This window comes from Rhipicephalus sanguineus, chromosome 1 (assembly GCF_013339695.2).
Source record: "Rhipicephalus sanguineus isolate Rsan-2018 chromosome 1, BIME_Rsan_1.4, whole genome shotgun sequence".
NCBI lineage: Eukaryota > Metazoa > Arthropoda > Arachnida > Ixodida > Ixodidae > Rhipicephalus > Rhipicephalus sanguineus.
This window is the reverse complement of record NC_051176.1, coordinates 261,431,411-261,445,928: the sequence shown is the minus strand read 5'-3', so window position 1 is coordinate 261,445,928 and position 14,518 is coordinate 261,431,411. Positions and strand designations below refer to the sequence as shown.

At 44.2% G+C, this 14,518-nt stretch overlaps 1 protein-coding gene across 2 annotated transcripts in view; it reads right to left on the bottom strand.

The window, feature by feature from the left end:
• The window catches only part of LOC119378846 (uncharacterized), a 40,978-nt gene that overhangs the window by 15,861 nt on the left and 10,599 nt on the right, over nucleotides 1-14,518 (bottom strand). The window contains exons 1-3 of one of the 2 annotated variants that reach the window (XM_037647879.2): nucleotides 12,114-12,458; nucleotides 2,443-2,774; nucleotides 2,189-2,368 (exon numbers count right to left, since the gene is read on the bottom strand). In XM_037647879.2, the coding sequence (XP_037503807.1) occupies nucleotides 2,189-2,368; nucleotides 2,443-2,754 (492 nt within the window). In that variant the 5' untranslated portion in view covers nucleotides 2,755-2,774; nucleotides 12,114-12,458. Of the gene's footprint in view, nucleotides 1-2,188; nucleotides 2,369-2,442; nucleotides 2,775-12,113; nucleotides 12,459-14,518 lie in introns of those variants that run through there. The other variant, XM_049411574.1, reaches the window with a different exon arrangement.

The following is a 14,518-nucleotide window of genomic DNA, read 5'->3' as shown; positions in this document are numbered from 1 at the left end:
CAGTTTTTCTTGCACAGTTATTTTATTTGTTTTGCAGTGCCCGATACTGGCAACGTAGTTCTGGAACAGAATGGCCAAAAGGCTGGTAGAAGTTTCGCACCACAAAGGGTTAAGGGTTACAGCTCTAACTGACAGCACTGCCATGAAGGCACTAGCGAGCAATACCGTTATAAAAGAAGTAGAAAGCATGCAATCGTGTTCCTGAATAACTGTACATCTTACAATGTAAAAAGGCTTTGAGGCAAGAATAAGTAATTTTTAAGGGAATGGTTGGATTTCAATTTTGCACAAAGTGTGTAGGTAGTAGGTGCATAATAGGAAGCTTTTTATCTGCACTTGCAGGGAATTCACATGAGAGAAAACAGCCCTAATGTCTACAACGACTATAAATCAAAGACACATTACGGTGGTCTAGTGGTTATGGTACACGAGTGCTGACCCGAAGGTCGCAGGATCGAATCCCAGCCGCATTTCGATGGAGGCTAAATGCTAGAGGCCTGTGCACTTGGATTTAGGTGCACGTTACAGGACACCAGATGCTCAAAATTTCCGGAACCCTCCACTAGACATCCATCATAATCATATCATGGTTTGGGATGTAAAACCCCAACAATTATTATGCACACTGCCAGCGCCCTCAAAGTGGAGGAGATGGCCATTGCCCTTGCAATCGTTTCCAGTGTAATTCAGGGATTCACATACTACATCCTTACTGACTAACAAGCAGCCTGCTGCGATTACAGTGAAGGCAGGATATTCGATATTTCACCTTGCATCCTGACAACCAATGGGCAACTACCTGGAATTGCCATCGTAAGGACACCAAGTCCAGATCACTCCGCAGGAGTTAGCACGCACACTTTGTCGTCTGAGCTCATGCCATCCAGGCACTGCAGGAAGCGGATTCGAGGCTGTCCTTTGAGCCAGAACCTCCACAATATAATGCCATTCTACAACAACACCAACTCAGTTGTTGAACCTACCTATCGCTGCACCATGCTCTCATGTAAAAAAAAGCAATGTGTCCCCATTTAGGCCTACTACACTCCACACAACCCACACTATGTATTGGAGGCGAGGACATACTGTGGCGCTGCCATGTGGAATCATCGTTGTGGTGTGCTAAGCATAGGCATGTGCAGGTTTCTCTAGAAGGGGGGATGGGGCAAGTTTCAGTGCAAATGTTTTGCACATTTGAAACACAAATGTTTGTGTTTTTGAAAGTGCCATCACGCTGCAAGATGTAGCTTACCGTGGTCTAATTGACACATTTACACTTCAGTCTAAATGTAGATGTAAGCTGATATATCGCGCTCAGAATGAGCCACAACAGCGCGAGTGAACTGTGCGAGAACGTTGTAGATCATACTGAGCGCATGATCGTCTCGTGTTGTCTGCTACTCACCGAACATTTGCATTTCAAGTCTACACGGAAAGTCGTCTTCTTGGAAGTGCTTGCTGCAAACACGTGTGCGGGACTTTGTTCATTGCCCGTTCTAAGCTTTATCAGCCATGTGTCATGAAGTTTGTAATTCTTCAAGTAAAAGTGACATTACACCCTGCTCCAGGCTGCTGAAAACATTCAGTCATGTTTTCCAAGCTTTTGTAGTTTCTACAAGTCAGTACACACAAACTAGGCGTAAAACGAGACTGATTCAAGTGGAAAACACAAAAAACAACACAACTCAGCCATCCACTTCCCTTTGTCAGAGCAAGGTGGGATCACGTGATCCAATCTAGCATGTCACAACAACTGCAGCACCAGTGTCTCCAGTGGTGGGCCTCCTGCCCAATATTCCAACAAATGCCCTCTATGTGATGAGTACGCCTCCCTGTACCATATCACATGGGCTTGCCTGAATGTACAAGCAGCACCTAAGCTACCCAACCCAACACCTAAACCCAACATCCAAGTGTCTAACAACCGTGTTGAACAGGTTCCATCCAAACCATGCGCAACACCTGACCCAGTAGGCAGGAAGCGCAGGCTCTGGTCTGAATGCCCCTATCCAATCAGGCCGAAGATATCTGCTTACACTCCTGATTTGATTTCATAAATGTTACTTCCTCCTCCATATCACAGTCCACATTTCACAAAAGCTAATTTTTACATATAAAAAGATCATATGCATTCGTCGGTGTTACAGAAAGTACCAGATACTAAGATGACAGAGCAAGCCATACCCACCCTACATTCAGCTGCTGCTATGAGGCAGTCTAGTGCCACATCACCCAAGGTGGCAGTGTCTACAGAATCAGCCAAGTACAGCACACCGCCTTCTCTCTTCTCATAGCCCATCAGCTGAAGCACTGTTTCTGCATTCTTGAGGTACCGCTCCACTGTGTGCTTGTAATAGCCACTGTAAAGCTGCACATAAATGGCATTAATTGAGCACAGTGTTAACAAAGACAATATTTACAAGCCACTTGATAAGAAGGTACCTTAATTTGGAGTAACTCAGTTCGCCACGGCTGGAGTATCAGGTTGGTAGCATACTCCTCGAGAGCAGCAAAGGCGGTGGCGGCTTGAAGAGGCTCAAAGGAAGCGCCATCTTCGAGTGCTCGACGCAGGACAGCCTCCACAGGTTTGCAGACGAACTTGTTTGCATGTGGAAGCTTACAGACTAGTCTCCAGGCAGCATCTTCGAGGCTCTGCCGCTTCTCCTCTTGGCGGGAGCCTTCCTCTTGAAGCAAGCATTCCCGCTGATACTTGGATAAGACGCTGCGCACCATGTCTGGGGCCGAGCGCCACATCTTGAATTGTTGACAGGTACCTAAAGAAACAGAAACAGGCAGGCAATAATTTTTAAGGGGGTAGTCACAATTAAAAAATATGTGCAACTTCATTTACTCTTGTTTACCTTGCTCTAATTTTTCATCCTGTTTAAGTAACCTTGAAGCCATGAAAGTTATGGTTTATATAGGAAGGTTACTATGGACACTGCAACAGGGTGGTTGCTACAACGACTGCATGTAAACAGTGCCATGACAGGCTACTGGTGCACAGCAGTCAGCAATATGCTCAATTACAAACGTAATTATTTAGCAAAATCTGAAAACATGCTTTTAGCAGGTATTTTGTCGTCATACAGCTGAATTATTCTATGAAGGTGCTGAGCCATAAACAAACACAAGGCACATTTATAGTGAATAATATTACTGCCCTATGACTGGTGCAGCATAGTCTTGCTCGTTTTTGTGCCATTAAATCAAATTTAACTATACCCACTAAACTTGAGTTAATGAAGAAAAGTGACAAACATGACAAAGTCTTTGCAGGTGCTACCTGCAACAGGACCAAGAGCACAATGCATACATTTTTCAGAATTGACAAACCAAGTAAAAGCCCCCTTTCGCATTAACAATGATTAAAGGTGAAGGCTACACTTACAGCGACAAATGTCCCTTTAATTAACAGTAACAAAGTAAATATACGTAGGAAAATGCACAAAACAAATGCTATTGAAAAATCGAACAGTAATTGGCATTATGGAAGTTGAAATTGCTGAATAATGAAGTGGAATTTGCTGAATAACGAAACTATGTGATGTACAAGAATATGTCAAATGCGTAACGTCAGACAAAGAAATGCAAGCAACCCAAAATGCCTCTCTACCCTGCAGCATAATTACAGGCTAGATCAATTGTAGTTAGCCGATCTGGCTGACCCTATTGATGTCCACTATGGCTACCATGGTACAAACAATATGTAGGCAAACTGTCACATTAAAAAAAAAATGCTAAAGACAAACGCTACATCAGGTTAACCCGGCAAGGAATTTTATTCCATTGTTCTATATTTCCTAAGAATGGTTCCTTGCAGCAGAAATTACGGACAAACTTCTTTTAAACTTTGTGCCTAAACTAGCACTTATAATGCTAGCTCAATGTAATTTCACTGTATTTTGGCCATTTTTACGTAGAAAGAGTTCCAAGAAGTTGCCAGGCTTAGTCTGTACATACTTTAGAATGCAATATGAAATCCTCCTTGTTGATTGACATAAATGGACCATCACCGGGCTCCATTACAAATTTTGGCTGCACACTGGCAATTCGGAGGCGCACTCTAGGGAACATTTTACTGAAACACTTTTCCAAATCGTTTCATTACTGGAGGAGTTGGAAGAAGCTGAGCTGCATAGTTACCATGCCACCTTGAAGGGAGAGCCAGTGTCAGAAAAGACGCTTCGTCGCTTTACCTCGGCTAGCATCTGCAAGTGGCTATCTTCTCTTTGTTCTCCAATGTGTAATGTTCTGTGACAATTCTCGTCTCCATTTTCACCCCCTACCCTTTCTCTACTGCTTCGCGGTGCATCTCAAAAGGCAGCACAGCACACTTCGCATCGTACCGTTGTCAATGACATTCCAAGGAGGGCCTGTTGCAAAGGGCATGAGACTTTCACTCCCCTTGAAATTGCGCCTCTTTCTAAGAGGGCGCACTTTTTTCTGTTTGAAACTGCGTTGGTTTTCGCACCCCGCAGTTTCGTATTTGCAGATGGGATCGTTATAACTTACATACTACCTGAAGGTATTAAGTCTGCCAGAATGAGTTGTCTTTTCATCCACTTTAATTTCTTTACACTTATATCTAGAGCTGTGCGAATAGCAAAATTTTGGGTGTGAAGCGAATTCGAATATTGAAGTGTGAGTGCGAATCGAATATTTTTCGAATATTTCTCGAATACTTCAAAGCGAAATTGCAGAAAAAAACGTTGGAGAGGATTCCTAAGCATATTCTTATGAGATAGCAACATGAAAGTGTTTCTTTTTGCTAGGTTGATGAAGCGCTGGTGGGTTGGTGTTTCATAGTTGTCTTATCAAGAATGAAGCAATGTAGAAGCCGAAATGTATTTACGTATGATTTGGTGCAACCAAAGTGTTGCCGGCAACACTTTACACGTGATAGGCAAAGATGCCATTTCCTCAGCATCTCCTCCTCTTTCAACTTCTGTGGAAGCCCAACTGATGTGGCGGTCAAGGGTGTGCTCCCTTCAAGTCTGCAGTTCCACATCTGCCTCGTAGGCGTCGACATATAAGAACATCTCACCCTATGCCTCTCACAGGGCCTGTGAGGTATTATCAAATAAATAAAAAAAATCTGAAATTTTGGATGCTAAAAAGCTTCGGAGTCCGATTTTTCGGACTTCCTGCCCAAATTTCACGTCCAAAACTGCATTAATAGAGCCCCCAACTCTGCCACATCTTTCATCTCCATGTTGGAACCAGCGTTTTCTTGAGTTAATACATTTGCGACCGTAGCGGAGCTTGAAAGGCAGCCTCGCCGCAATACGGGGGTGTGATGAGGTGAAGCATATTGAAAATCTAGGGACTACTTTCAATCGGATGTTGACTGTCTTTTGGCTAAGTTCGGCCGTAACGAGGCTTGAAAGGCAGCTTTGCCGCAATACGGGGGTGTGATGAGGTGAAGCATATTGAAAATCTAGGGACTACTTTCAATCGGACGTTGACTGTCTCGTGGCTAAATTCGACCGTAATGGGGCTTGAAAGGCAGATTTGCCGCAATACGAGTGCAATGAGGTGAAGCATATTGAAAATCTGAAGGGGTCACTTTCAATGGGACATTGACTGTATTTGTTTTTGGGAAGTTCAAATAGTAAAATTCCAGTGCGAATCGAATCGAATGGCAAACACTATTCGAAAAATATTCGAAATTTCGAATATTCGCACACCCCTACTTATATAATAATACTACAAATAACATCCCCTATACTTTCCTTGGCTTGTCTGTTAGTTCTTATTAACATTGTGTCAAACAAAGAAAACTGAACCTTTAAATCCTCCTTTCGTTCATTCATGGTGAGTGTCTCGTTCTGGCAGACTTAACGCCTTCATAGTATGCGAGGGATTATAGGTCAGCTGCCAGCTTGTTAAAAGATCACGTGTTACGTGACACCAGCAGGCAAAAGTATCAGTGTTCCACACTCGTGTCATGGCTTTGAGCGGTGCTGACTAACACTCCCTGGTTTAAAAAAGGAACAGATATACCCAATAAAGTGTATGGGAGGGCGACTGCCGCCATAGCTCAATTGGTAGAGCATCAGACGTGTTATTACAAGGTTGCAGGTTCGGTCCCTGTCTGCAGCAAGTTGTCTTTTCATCCACTTTAATTTCTTTACATTTATATCATAATTACTACAAATAACATCCCCTACAGTTTCCTTGGCTTTATTTTCTGTTAGTTCACAGCAGTGTTTTGTAATTCATGTTCTTTCTCATCTATAAAGCCTCCAGTCACCAAAGGACTGATAGACATCTGTGGTATTCCGGAAGTGTCTAACTCAACACACATCTTTAAATATAAGATGTGATGACCATGCTTAACTTATGCAGGCTTTGTGGGGACAAACGCATGTCAGTGATTACATTTGGTTTAAGTAAAGGCAGTGCAGGTAATATTGCAATGAGGGACAACTGTATTAATTGTACAAGTGCTTTATGGCTGGTGCAACAATAACACAAGCAGAGGAAAAGGTACAACATAGGGGCAGTAATCAAGATGTACATTACCATGCTGAAAATGCAAGTGGGCTTAGACACCATTAAAGAACAACAGTATAAACCCGTTGCATATGAAAGCAAAACATTAAAGAAGACGCCAGTGTCAAAGCACATAGGCAGTGCAATTCACTATGTACTATATGCAACACAGACTGCATTAGGTGCTATCTGCTAAAGGACACTTGTGTAAACAGTAGCCCTCACAGCCATAACGTGCAAAGTATTCCTCGGTACATTTGTACAGCCATTATGCAATAAGTTAATTTTAGCTATTAGCTGAATTAAATGTACACAGTGTATGCAGATGAATGATGTGTATCTTAAAATAACAGAGTTGAGCTAGTTGGTAAGTATTCATTCTAAAAAGACAGGGCGTGCAAATACGGACACAAGAAAGAAGTCAGGACACCACAAACTCTGGCGTTTGTGGTGTCCTGACTTCTTTCTTCTGTCAGTGTTTGCACGCCCTGTCTTTTTAGAATGATGTGTTCTGTTTTGTCCCAGCGTCAGTCTACTTGCAGTGAATGCATTTACGATGATGCCATGCAGGGCTGCTAGCTATTCAGGACAAAGCATTCCAATAAATGAGTACACAGTATCTTTGCTCAAGCCTGATGGTTACATGTTTTGTTCCTCCTTGAGTTTTGAAAATCCCGAGAGCGGTGTAAAAAACAACAAAAAACAACACACACATCCTTTTCAAGCTGCAGGTCACAGCATGTGAAAATAGGGAAGTACACAATGATGCCATGTATAATTCAATAGTGCCGAAATAGATGTCTGCTGCCATCCTCATTCCCTTTGTCAATTTTGATCTAGTGTGAAGCTAAAGGTCTTTAAAGGAGTACTGACACGATTTTGAGACATCGCAAAAGGGACATTTTTCGTTTCCTTGGTAGGCAGTGGCAACGCTGTCCACACACTGGAGTCGGAGAGCACGTATAAAATATTTGAATTTGACTTTGAAGTTTTCGTTGCTGAGCATCTGCAAGCCAGCCCCACTGCAATGGACATAATCCCGGCGAGTCAAGACAGTTCCCCTGAGTTTGCGAGGTCGGCATCCTGCATGCAGCCTAAATCGTAGAAATCACTGTCAGGGTCACTGGACGACAATTCACTCCTCGTTGTTTATGTGCACCATGAGCAGATGAGGATTTGCTGCTAGTATGTTGCGAGTTTCTGTATCCCCGTGACGTCACACTGCTATGAAACGTCACTGAGGAGCTGCCCCCTTGATATCGAAACCAAAAGTGTCTTTTTAAGGTAGCAGTAATTAAAATATATACGATGCATTCCCAGGCACCACAATACTCGTTTTAGGTTTCTTGACAACAGTATTTTTATTTAGAGCAACAACCCGAAAATGTTTAAAATTCGTGTCAGTACTCCTTTAATATAGAAGTTCTTGCAACACTGGGATGGAATATAACTACGTTGGTTATGAGCTATAATATTCATGTGTGCCTGTACTTTAGAAATGAAATCTAGCGAAACTGAGTTTGCATATTCCATCCTGCGAATGAAGTGACAAGAAATGAAGATAAAAAAGAGGCACACGTGTTCACCAGCGCTGCTGCAGACACTGCACATGTTGCCATTGCACGAAAGCTTCTTTGCCTGGTGTGAGCAATGTGCGTAGTGTAGCTGCACCGCTCACATATTGGGTGCGAGGACATACCGTGGTGCCACTATGGGGAGGCGTCCGTGCGTCGTGCAAGGTTGGATTGCTCCGCCAGCCCTCTTCAGCTCAGCTCGCAGCCGCTTTCGCATCTTCTTTTTTATTATTATTGTTGCACTTCACTTTGACAAAGTCAGTAAAATGCTGCTGCGGCTTCGTCACTGACTGTAGGAAATGCGAAAAAAACTGCTTCGAAAAAATAATACGTTCCTCAAAATGACGACACCACCTTGACTGCTGGTGTTGTCTGCTACGGCCACCGATATGGAAGCCATGGGGGCCGAGTGCGCTGCTTTTTTTAAAAGGTAGAGAGCCATTTTGTGTTGCAATGAACCTAATCATCTAATGGGCTTTAGCGTGTCCTTTACGAAAAAAAAAAATCATATTTTACCTGCAAGAAATACGCGCAACGTGACCACTGTGTAACTTCATTCATTTAGGTTCGCATCTAAAGACGGGTCGCGGTTGACATGAGAGAGAAATGGCATGAGCAAATTTACATTCCTCTTTAGTACGCATAGCCTCATAAAGCACTATGCAAGTGGTTTCTTCGCTTTATGGGAAGCAGCCCAACATAGCCGCAACCTTTCTCAAATTCTTGGAGGCAAACCCACAAGAGCTATGTGCATGCGCGCACCTCATTCAGAGCTGTAGCTAGATAGCATTTTACGTGGGCAGAAGTTTGTCTGTGGCAATTTTCTATGGTTGCCACATGGTGCATTTTCGATTGCCATCGAGCCACATAAGGATGAAAATTTTCAACGATTTACTCCGTTCTGCAGTTTGCACAAAGGGGCCAAACACGATAGAAAAATACGATCCCGATAGAGCTCGATTGTGATAGTAAATGCACTGTGTGCCAGCCGCCTTTATCACCTCACGTCTATATGGCAATATTAAGCTTATGAACCACGAAAAACACGGGGATGAAGCAGAGATACACACAGGACAAGCATTTGTCCTTTATGTATCTCTGCTTTGTCGCCGTATTTATTTTTTTTCGCGCTTCATAAGCATGAACTGATTCCAACTAGGTCAGATAGCTGTGCTGGTAATTTTAAGTTTCAGTGAAAATACCAGTGTCCAGCATTTACAACTTCATTGATAAGCAGCATGATACTTTGCAGCCGCTATTAAATGGTGAATCAGTGCTTGAGGCCCGTATACTCAGATTTAGGTGCTCATTAAAGAACCCCATGAAGGTGGTTGAAATTTCCGGAGCCTTCCACTACGGCATCCCTCATAATCATATCATGGTTTTGGGACGTGAAACGGCAACAATTATAGAAGGTGAATCAGTGTTTGAAGCTGGCCATGTTGTCACCTGTAGCGCAACATAAAGAAGTCAGACTGGATGGGCTCATTCTACAGGCACTCTATAAGCAAGGAACCCCATGAGCTGGAGATAACAATAAAGGAATGTCAGGTGACAGCAGTATCACGCTCTTGCAAATCAGGGTAATGGTGAAAGTGAAAGCTCACACTAGGCTCACACTGTGGCACGGAGCAGTGTAAAGTACCATGCCGCTGATAAGTTTGACTGCACTTTCCTAGATTGTGTAGTCTCTAGGTGTCCGCACACACGAAGCGAGAGCAACACAATGCTGTTCGAAGGGGAAAACGCTAGAAATCACGGTTTAATGCAATGTGTTAAACCGTCTGCCTTCGCCAGAGCAACATGAGGTCATATGGTCCAACCGTGCACGTCACAACAATCGCAGCTCCGGCGTCTCCAGTGGTGGGCCTTGCACCCAATAGCATCTTCTTTACAGTTCATCCCCCCCCAAAATAGTGAAAATATTAATTTTGCATTGCACTATGCCTATGAATCGCTGAAATGAATCCTGCACACGACTATCAAGAGAGAAGAGTCGTAAAAACGAGAACCTTGCATCTACCATACTGCAGCGTGCAACTTCATTAAGACCTTCCTTTCCAGCTATGAGTTGTTCCGGCACTTCCAACTGTCAGCTTATACCCCTGTCACACGGGGCAACTTAAGTGCACTTTGAGGGAGTGCACTTCGCCGCTAATGCCATTCGCACGCTGTCACACGGGAACGTTTAGTGACACTCGCTGCAAAGCGCACTTGCCGGCGAGTGCGTTCGCCAAACTCACTTCGCCGAGACGGAGTGTCTAGCCTCGATAGCAGTGGCTCGAAAATAAATAAGTTATTATCCGAAGCTGAGTTCATAGCATTTTTTAACTATCGTTTTCTTTACTAGGAATATTCTTATGCATTAAAACATACTATAATACAAAAAACTACTTTGCTTTTCTCGTTCTCGGGCAGTTTACAGCCCCGACCGCCAGGGGCATGCCCAGCGCGCGCTGTGCAATGGCTGCAGCCGCCGCGTTTGTACGTAAATTTTATTTTAAGGGCTGGTTATAGCTGTAACACAGTATTACTTAAGAAACACTGCCTGAAATAACAAATACGTGTTGTGCTACTTCAGTACCCATCGCCATTACAATCATTTCCAAAGTGCACTTCCTTTTCTCGTGTAGCAGCGCGCTGTCAAAGTGCCATTCTGGGGGCGTAAGTGCACTCGCTCAAAATGACACTAAACTTGCCAGTGTGACCGGGGTATTATTCGCTCTCATGCTGTTGATAATTGCTAGCCTTCTTGTTAGCTCACTCCATTGAGTGACAGCCCCTTTAAGGTGGTCGTGCTAATTTTAGTTACTGTACCGGGACAAACTTTTTCCAATCATGAGGTTTTCTTTCAAGCACAAGTATGTTCTTTTGTAGCTTTTCCTTTCCTAAATAACAATTCGTAGCAAAAAAAGTGCATATATTAGTACTAGTATCATGTTATACAACACTGCAGTTTTCACAAGTCCAACCTTGCTGCACAAGTGTAATGCATAAATGTTGGGGAATAAAAAGTTAAAACACGTGAAAAGGCTACAAATTCAGGAAAGTATACTGTGAGCAGCAAATGGATAGATCTTTCTCGTTTCTATCCATTTTTGCACCAGTAAGAAAATTACTGCAGACATTTTTATTCGAGAATGTTATTGCTCAAGCCGAGTCAAACTATTAAGGGTCCACATAAGCAACCTTGCACCATAAACAAATGATCAAATGGTAGCTACACGACTGAACAAACCCCGCCCTCACTCTCTTTAAACACAGGCACAAGAGAATTAGCAATGAGTCAAAGTAGCACATTACCTCTTGGTTATGCGTATACCCTTTCACATGGGCACACACACACGAGGTCACGTGCGCAGCATTGGCCAAGCAATAACGGCAAATAAAATTGCGATGATAAGACACGTGTTTCAGTTAAAAGACAGACATGACAGTGGTTGACGAATGCCAATGGAAGCAGGAATGAAGTGCACGCCACAGTCGCCGTTTTTATCAGTGTGTTACGGAGGATAAACAAGCGACGGCGCATGAGCCGTTCGAGCTCAGCGCTGTTAGGACGATCTACTTTTCGCGAGCTTACGCAATCCAGATAAAGCACGTCGCGCTGCTGATTGGTCACTGTATCTATCAGAGATTGGCAGACTAATGGCAGGCGCGGGCTCTTTAACTCTTAAAAGTTGTGTTTGGCTGATCCCGGATCTAGCAAGCCAATAACGAAGGTCAGAAACAGAAAAATAATGCTCGCAGAATACGGCGCCTATCGTCGTTCACAAATACTGAGATAACAGCGGGGCGCAAGACAGTGCCCCTGGACTCATGTCTTGCGTTCAGTACAGCAATCGACTTATTCAGTTTATGGGAACTAGGACAGGCAAATCGAAGCAAACACGTAGCGGCTACATTTAACACTGAAAGCTGCACGAACGAGTAAGAATGAAGGGTGTCGCGACAAATAAGAACAGCCACAGGTTTCCGAAAAGAATTCAAAATGCATCACCCAAGCGTAACGAGAAAGCGTTTCGCAAGCAGTATACTTACTATGTTAAAACCAAACTGGGTTCACACGGCTGCATCTGTCGCAATCACAGCGAAGGACAGGCACATTTGGACAACAGCCTTCCGTTTTGTCGGTCATGCGACTCAAAATCATAGCTCCATTCGCAAACTATTTTCTACGAAGCACAGCTTCTTTTATGCTGCAGTAGGTTTAAAATATAGCTAGTACACTGGCGTGTCATGATGCTAACTATGCTTGCGACAAGGCAGCACAAGCACAGAAACTAAAGTCAATCTAAACCGTCTAAACCTAGCAAACCAACGCCGTTGGCAGGGGCCGTAGCAGCCGGAGTTGCCGGAGCGGTCGCTCGTAGGTAGGCGGCGGCGACGGCGGCGGCGCGGCGCAGTTGCGGCTGCGCAGTACACACAACCCCGGGCTTGTGCCACTTAACCGAATTAAATAAACACGTACACAGGGCAAATTTAAATGCTAATGGTCCTTTTGCGAAAGCTTAGGTCATGTAAGCAACAAAGTATGAGATGAATGGAGCTCGTGCTGCTTCGAAGGGAACATTTTTTTTTTCGACCTATCGTTCTTCCGTATTTCCAGGGCTCACAGCTGCTGATAAAAACCGCGACTGTTCAAACAGTTCAAACGTCTTGTGGAAGTATTTTGAACTTTCTCTCCGCAAAAGTGAGCTGCCGGGGGTGTGCCATTCAAGCGAGTTAGTATGCATATGCATAGGATACATTTGAACGCTGATAGTTAACTTGAACGCTTCGGTCATGTAAGCAACGAAGTGTGAGATGAATGGTTCTTGAAACGCGCTGCTTCGAATTGAATGTGTTTCCTCGACCATGTTATGATGGTGAACGTGACATATACAAAGCTATTTCGGAAATAATTGGTAAGGGGGGGGGGGTCGAGTTGGATTCACCTGGGGAGGGGTGGTGTAGGCGGTGGTGGACTCACACATATCGAAATCGGCTCGTGGAAAAATGGAACTGCTGTGGTAGGTTAACCTAGTTTAACTTTATGTATGTACATTATTACGTCACAGTGTGACGAAAACCAGCGCCTCGCGGCGCCGTATGCGTAATTAGGTAAACTGAACGCATATTATTACGCGGATGAAGTCAGTTTCTGTTTTACATGGCTTTGAAAATTTTAATGCCGTCACTAGACCTTTAAGATGATTTCCTCAGCTTTCCAATATGAACATGCGCCGTGAAGTTTGAAGCAGAAGAAAACGCTTTTGCAGGTTGTCATCACACTGAAATGAGCTGAAAACGTGTCAGTGGCAGTTATCCATAATTAACAGATCTGATTATCAGTCACACATGGTGAACGATTCCCAACTTACCCTTATTAGTTACGAAAAAAAAAGCGACGCTGCTTTTTTGTGTTCATAGACCTAAAAACGGTCACAAGGAATTCGTCATGTAAGAGACAGAATTTGACATTTTTATTGGCAAAATGTGCCCAGTGACAGTGCAGGTGTGCAGGCGCCTTCGCAGGTACAAACGTGCGCACGAGGGGGGGGCAGGGCCGCCCCCCCTAATCGTCGAAGGGGGGCGCCAAGTCTGCCCCAGACCTTTATTCACTCGGACTTATCCAGTCATTATTCAAAGTGCAGTTATGTCGATGATCGTTTTTAACAATAATGGTGACCGAGGACCCCTGATGTTGTATTCCAAGAGCTGTTTACTTCCCACCTTCATCCTCGGAAAGACGGAAACCAAAGGCAGGTCATTGTGAGAAGCACGTCATCGCTTGATTTTCATTGTTGTATCCCATGCGAAGCTTGTTTTCTTCGGTCTCGACCAATAACACGCCTAGGCTTGCAAGCGCGTCCCGAAAGCGGTTCGCGGCTGCGGCCGGCCGAGCGTCGTCTGTTACTCTGCGTGGCGGCAAGAACCGAGCCACAGACAGACAGACAGACAGACAGACAGACAGACAGACAGACAGACAGACAGACAGACAGACAGACAGACAGACAGACAGACAGACAGACAGACAGACAGACAGACAGACAGTCAGTCAGTCAGTCAGTCAGTCAGTCAGTCAGTCAGTCAGTCAGTCAGTCAGTCAGTCAGTCAAGTCAGTCAAGTCAGTCAAGTCAGTCAGTAAGTCAGTAAGTCAGTCAGTCAGTCAGTCAGTCAGTCAGTCAGTCAGTCAGTCAGTCAGTCAGTCAGTCAGTCAGCCAGTCAGTCCGTCCGTCCGTCCGTCCGTCCGTCCGTCCAACGTGCCCAGGAACAAACCTAAAGCCTGAGTGCTTGCGCACGCATACACTATAAGAATAGACTGAAAAAAAAAAAAACGACGGGAGAACATAAAAAAAAGCAGAACAATTACAGTTTCGCTGCAAGGGCGATAAATGCGATAGCGACTCTAGTCAGCTCTATGCTAAAGGATCCTTTAGCATCCGACCTTGCGTAACTCAACA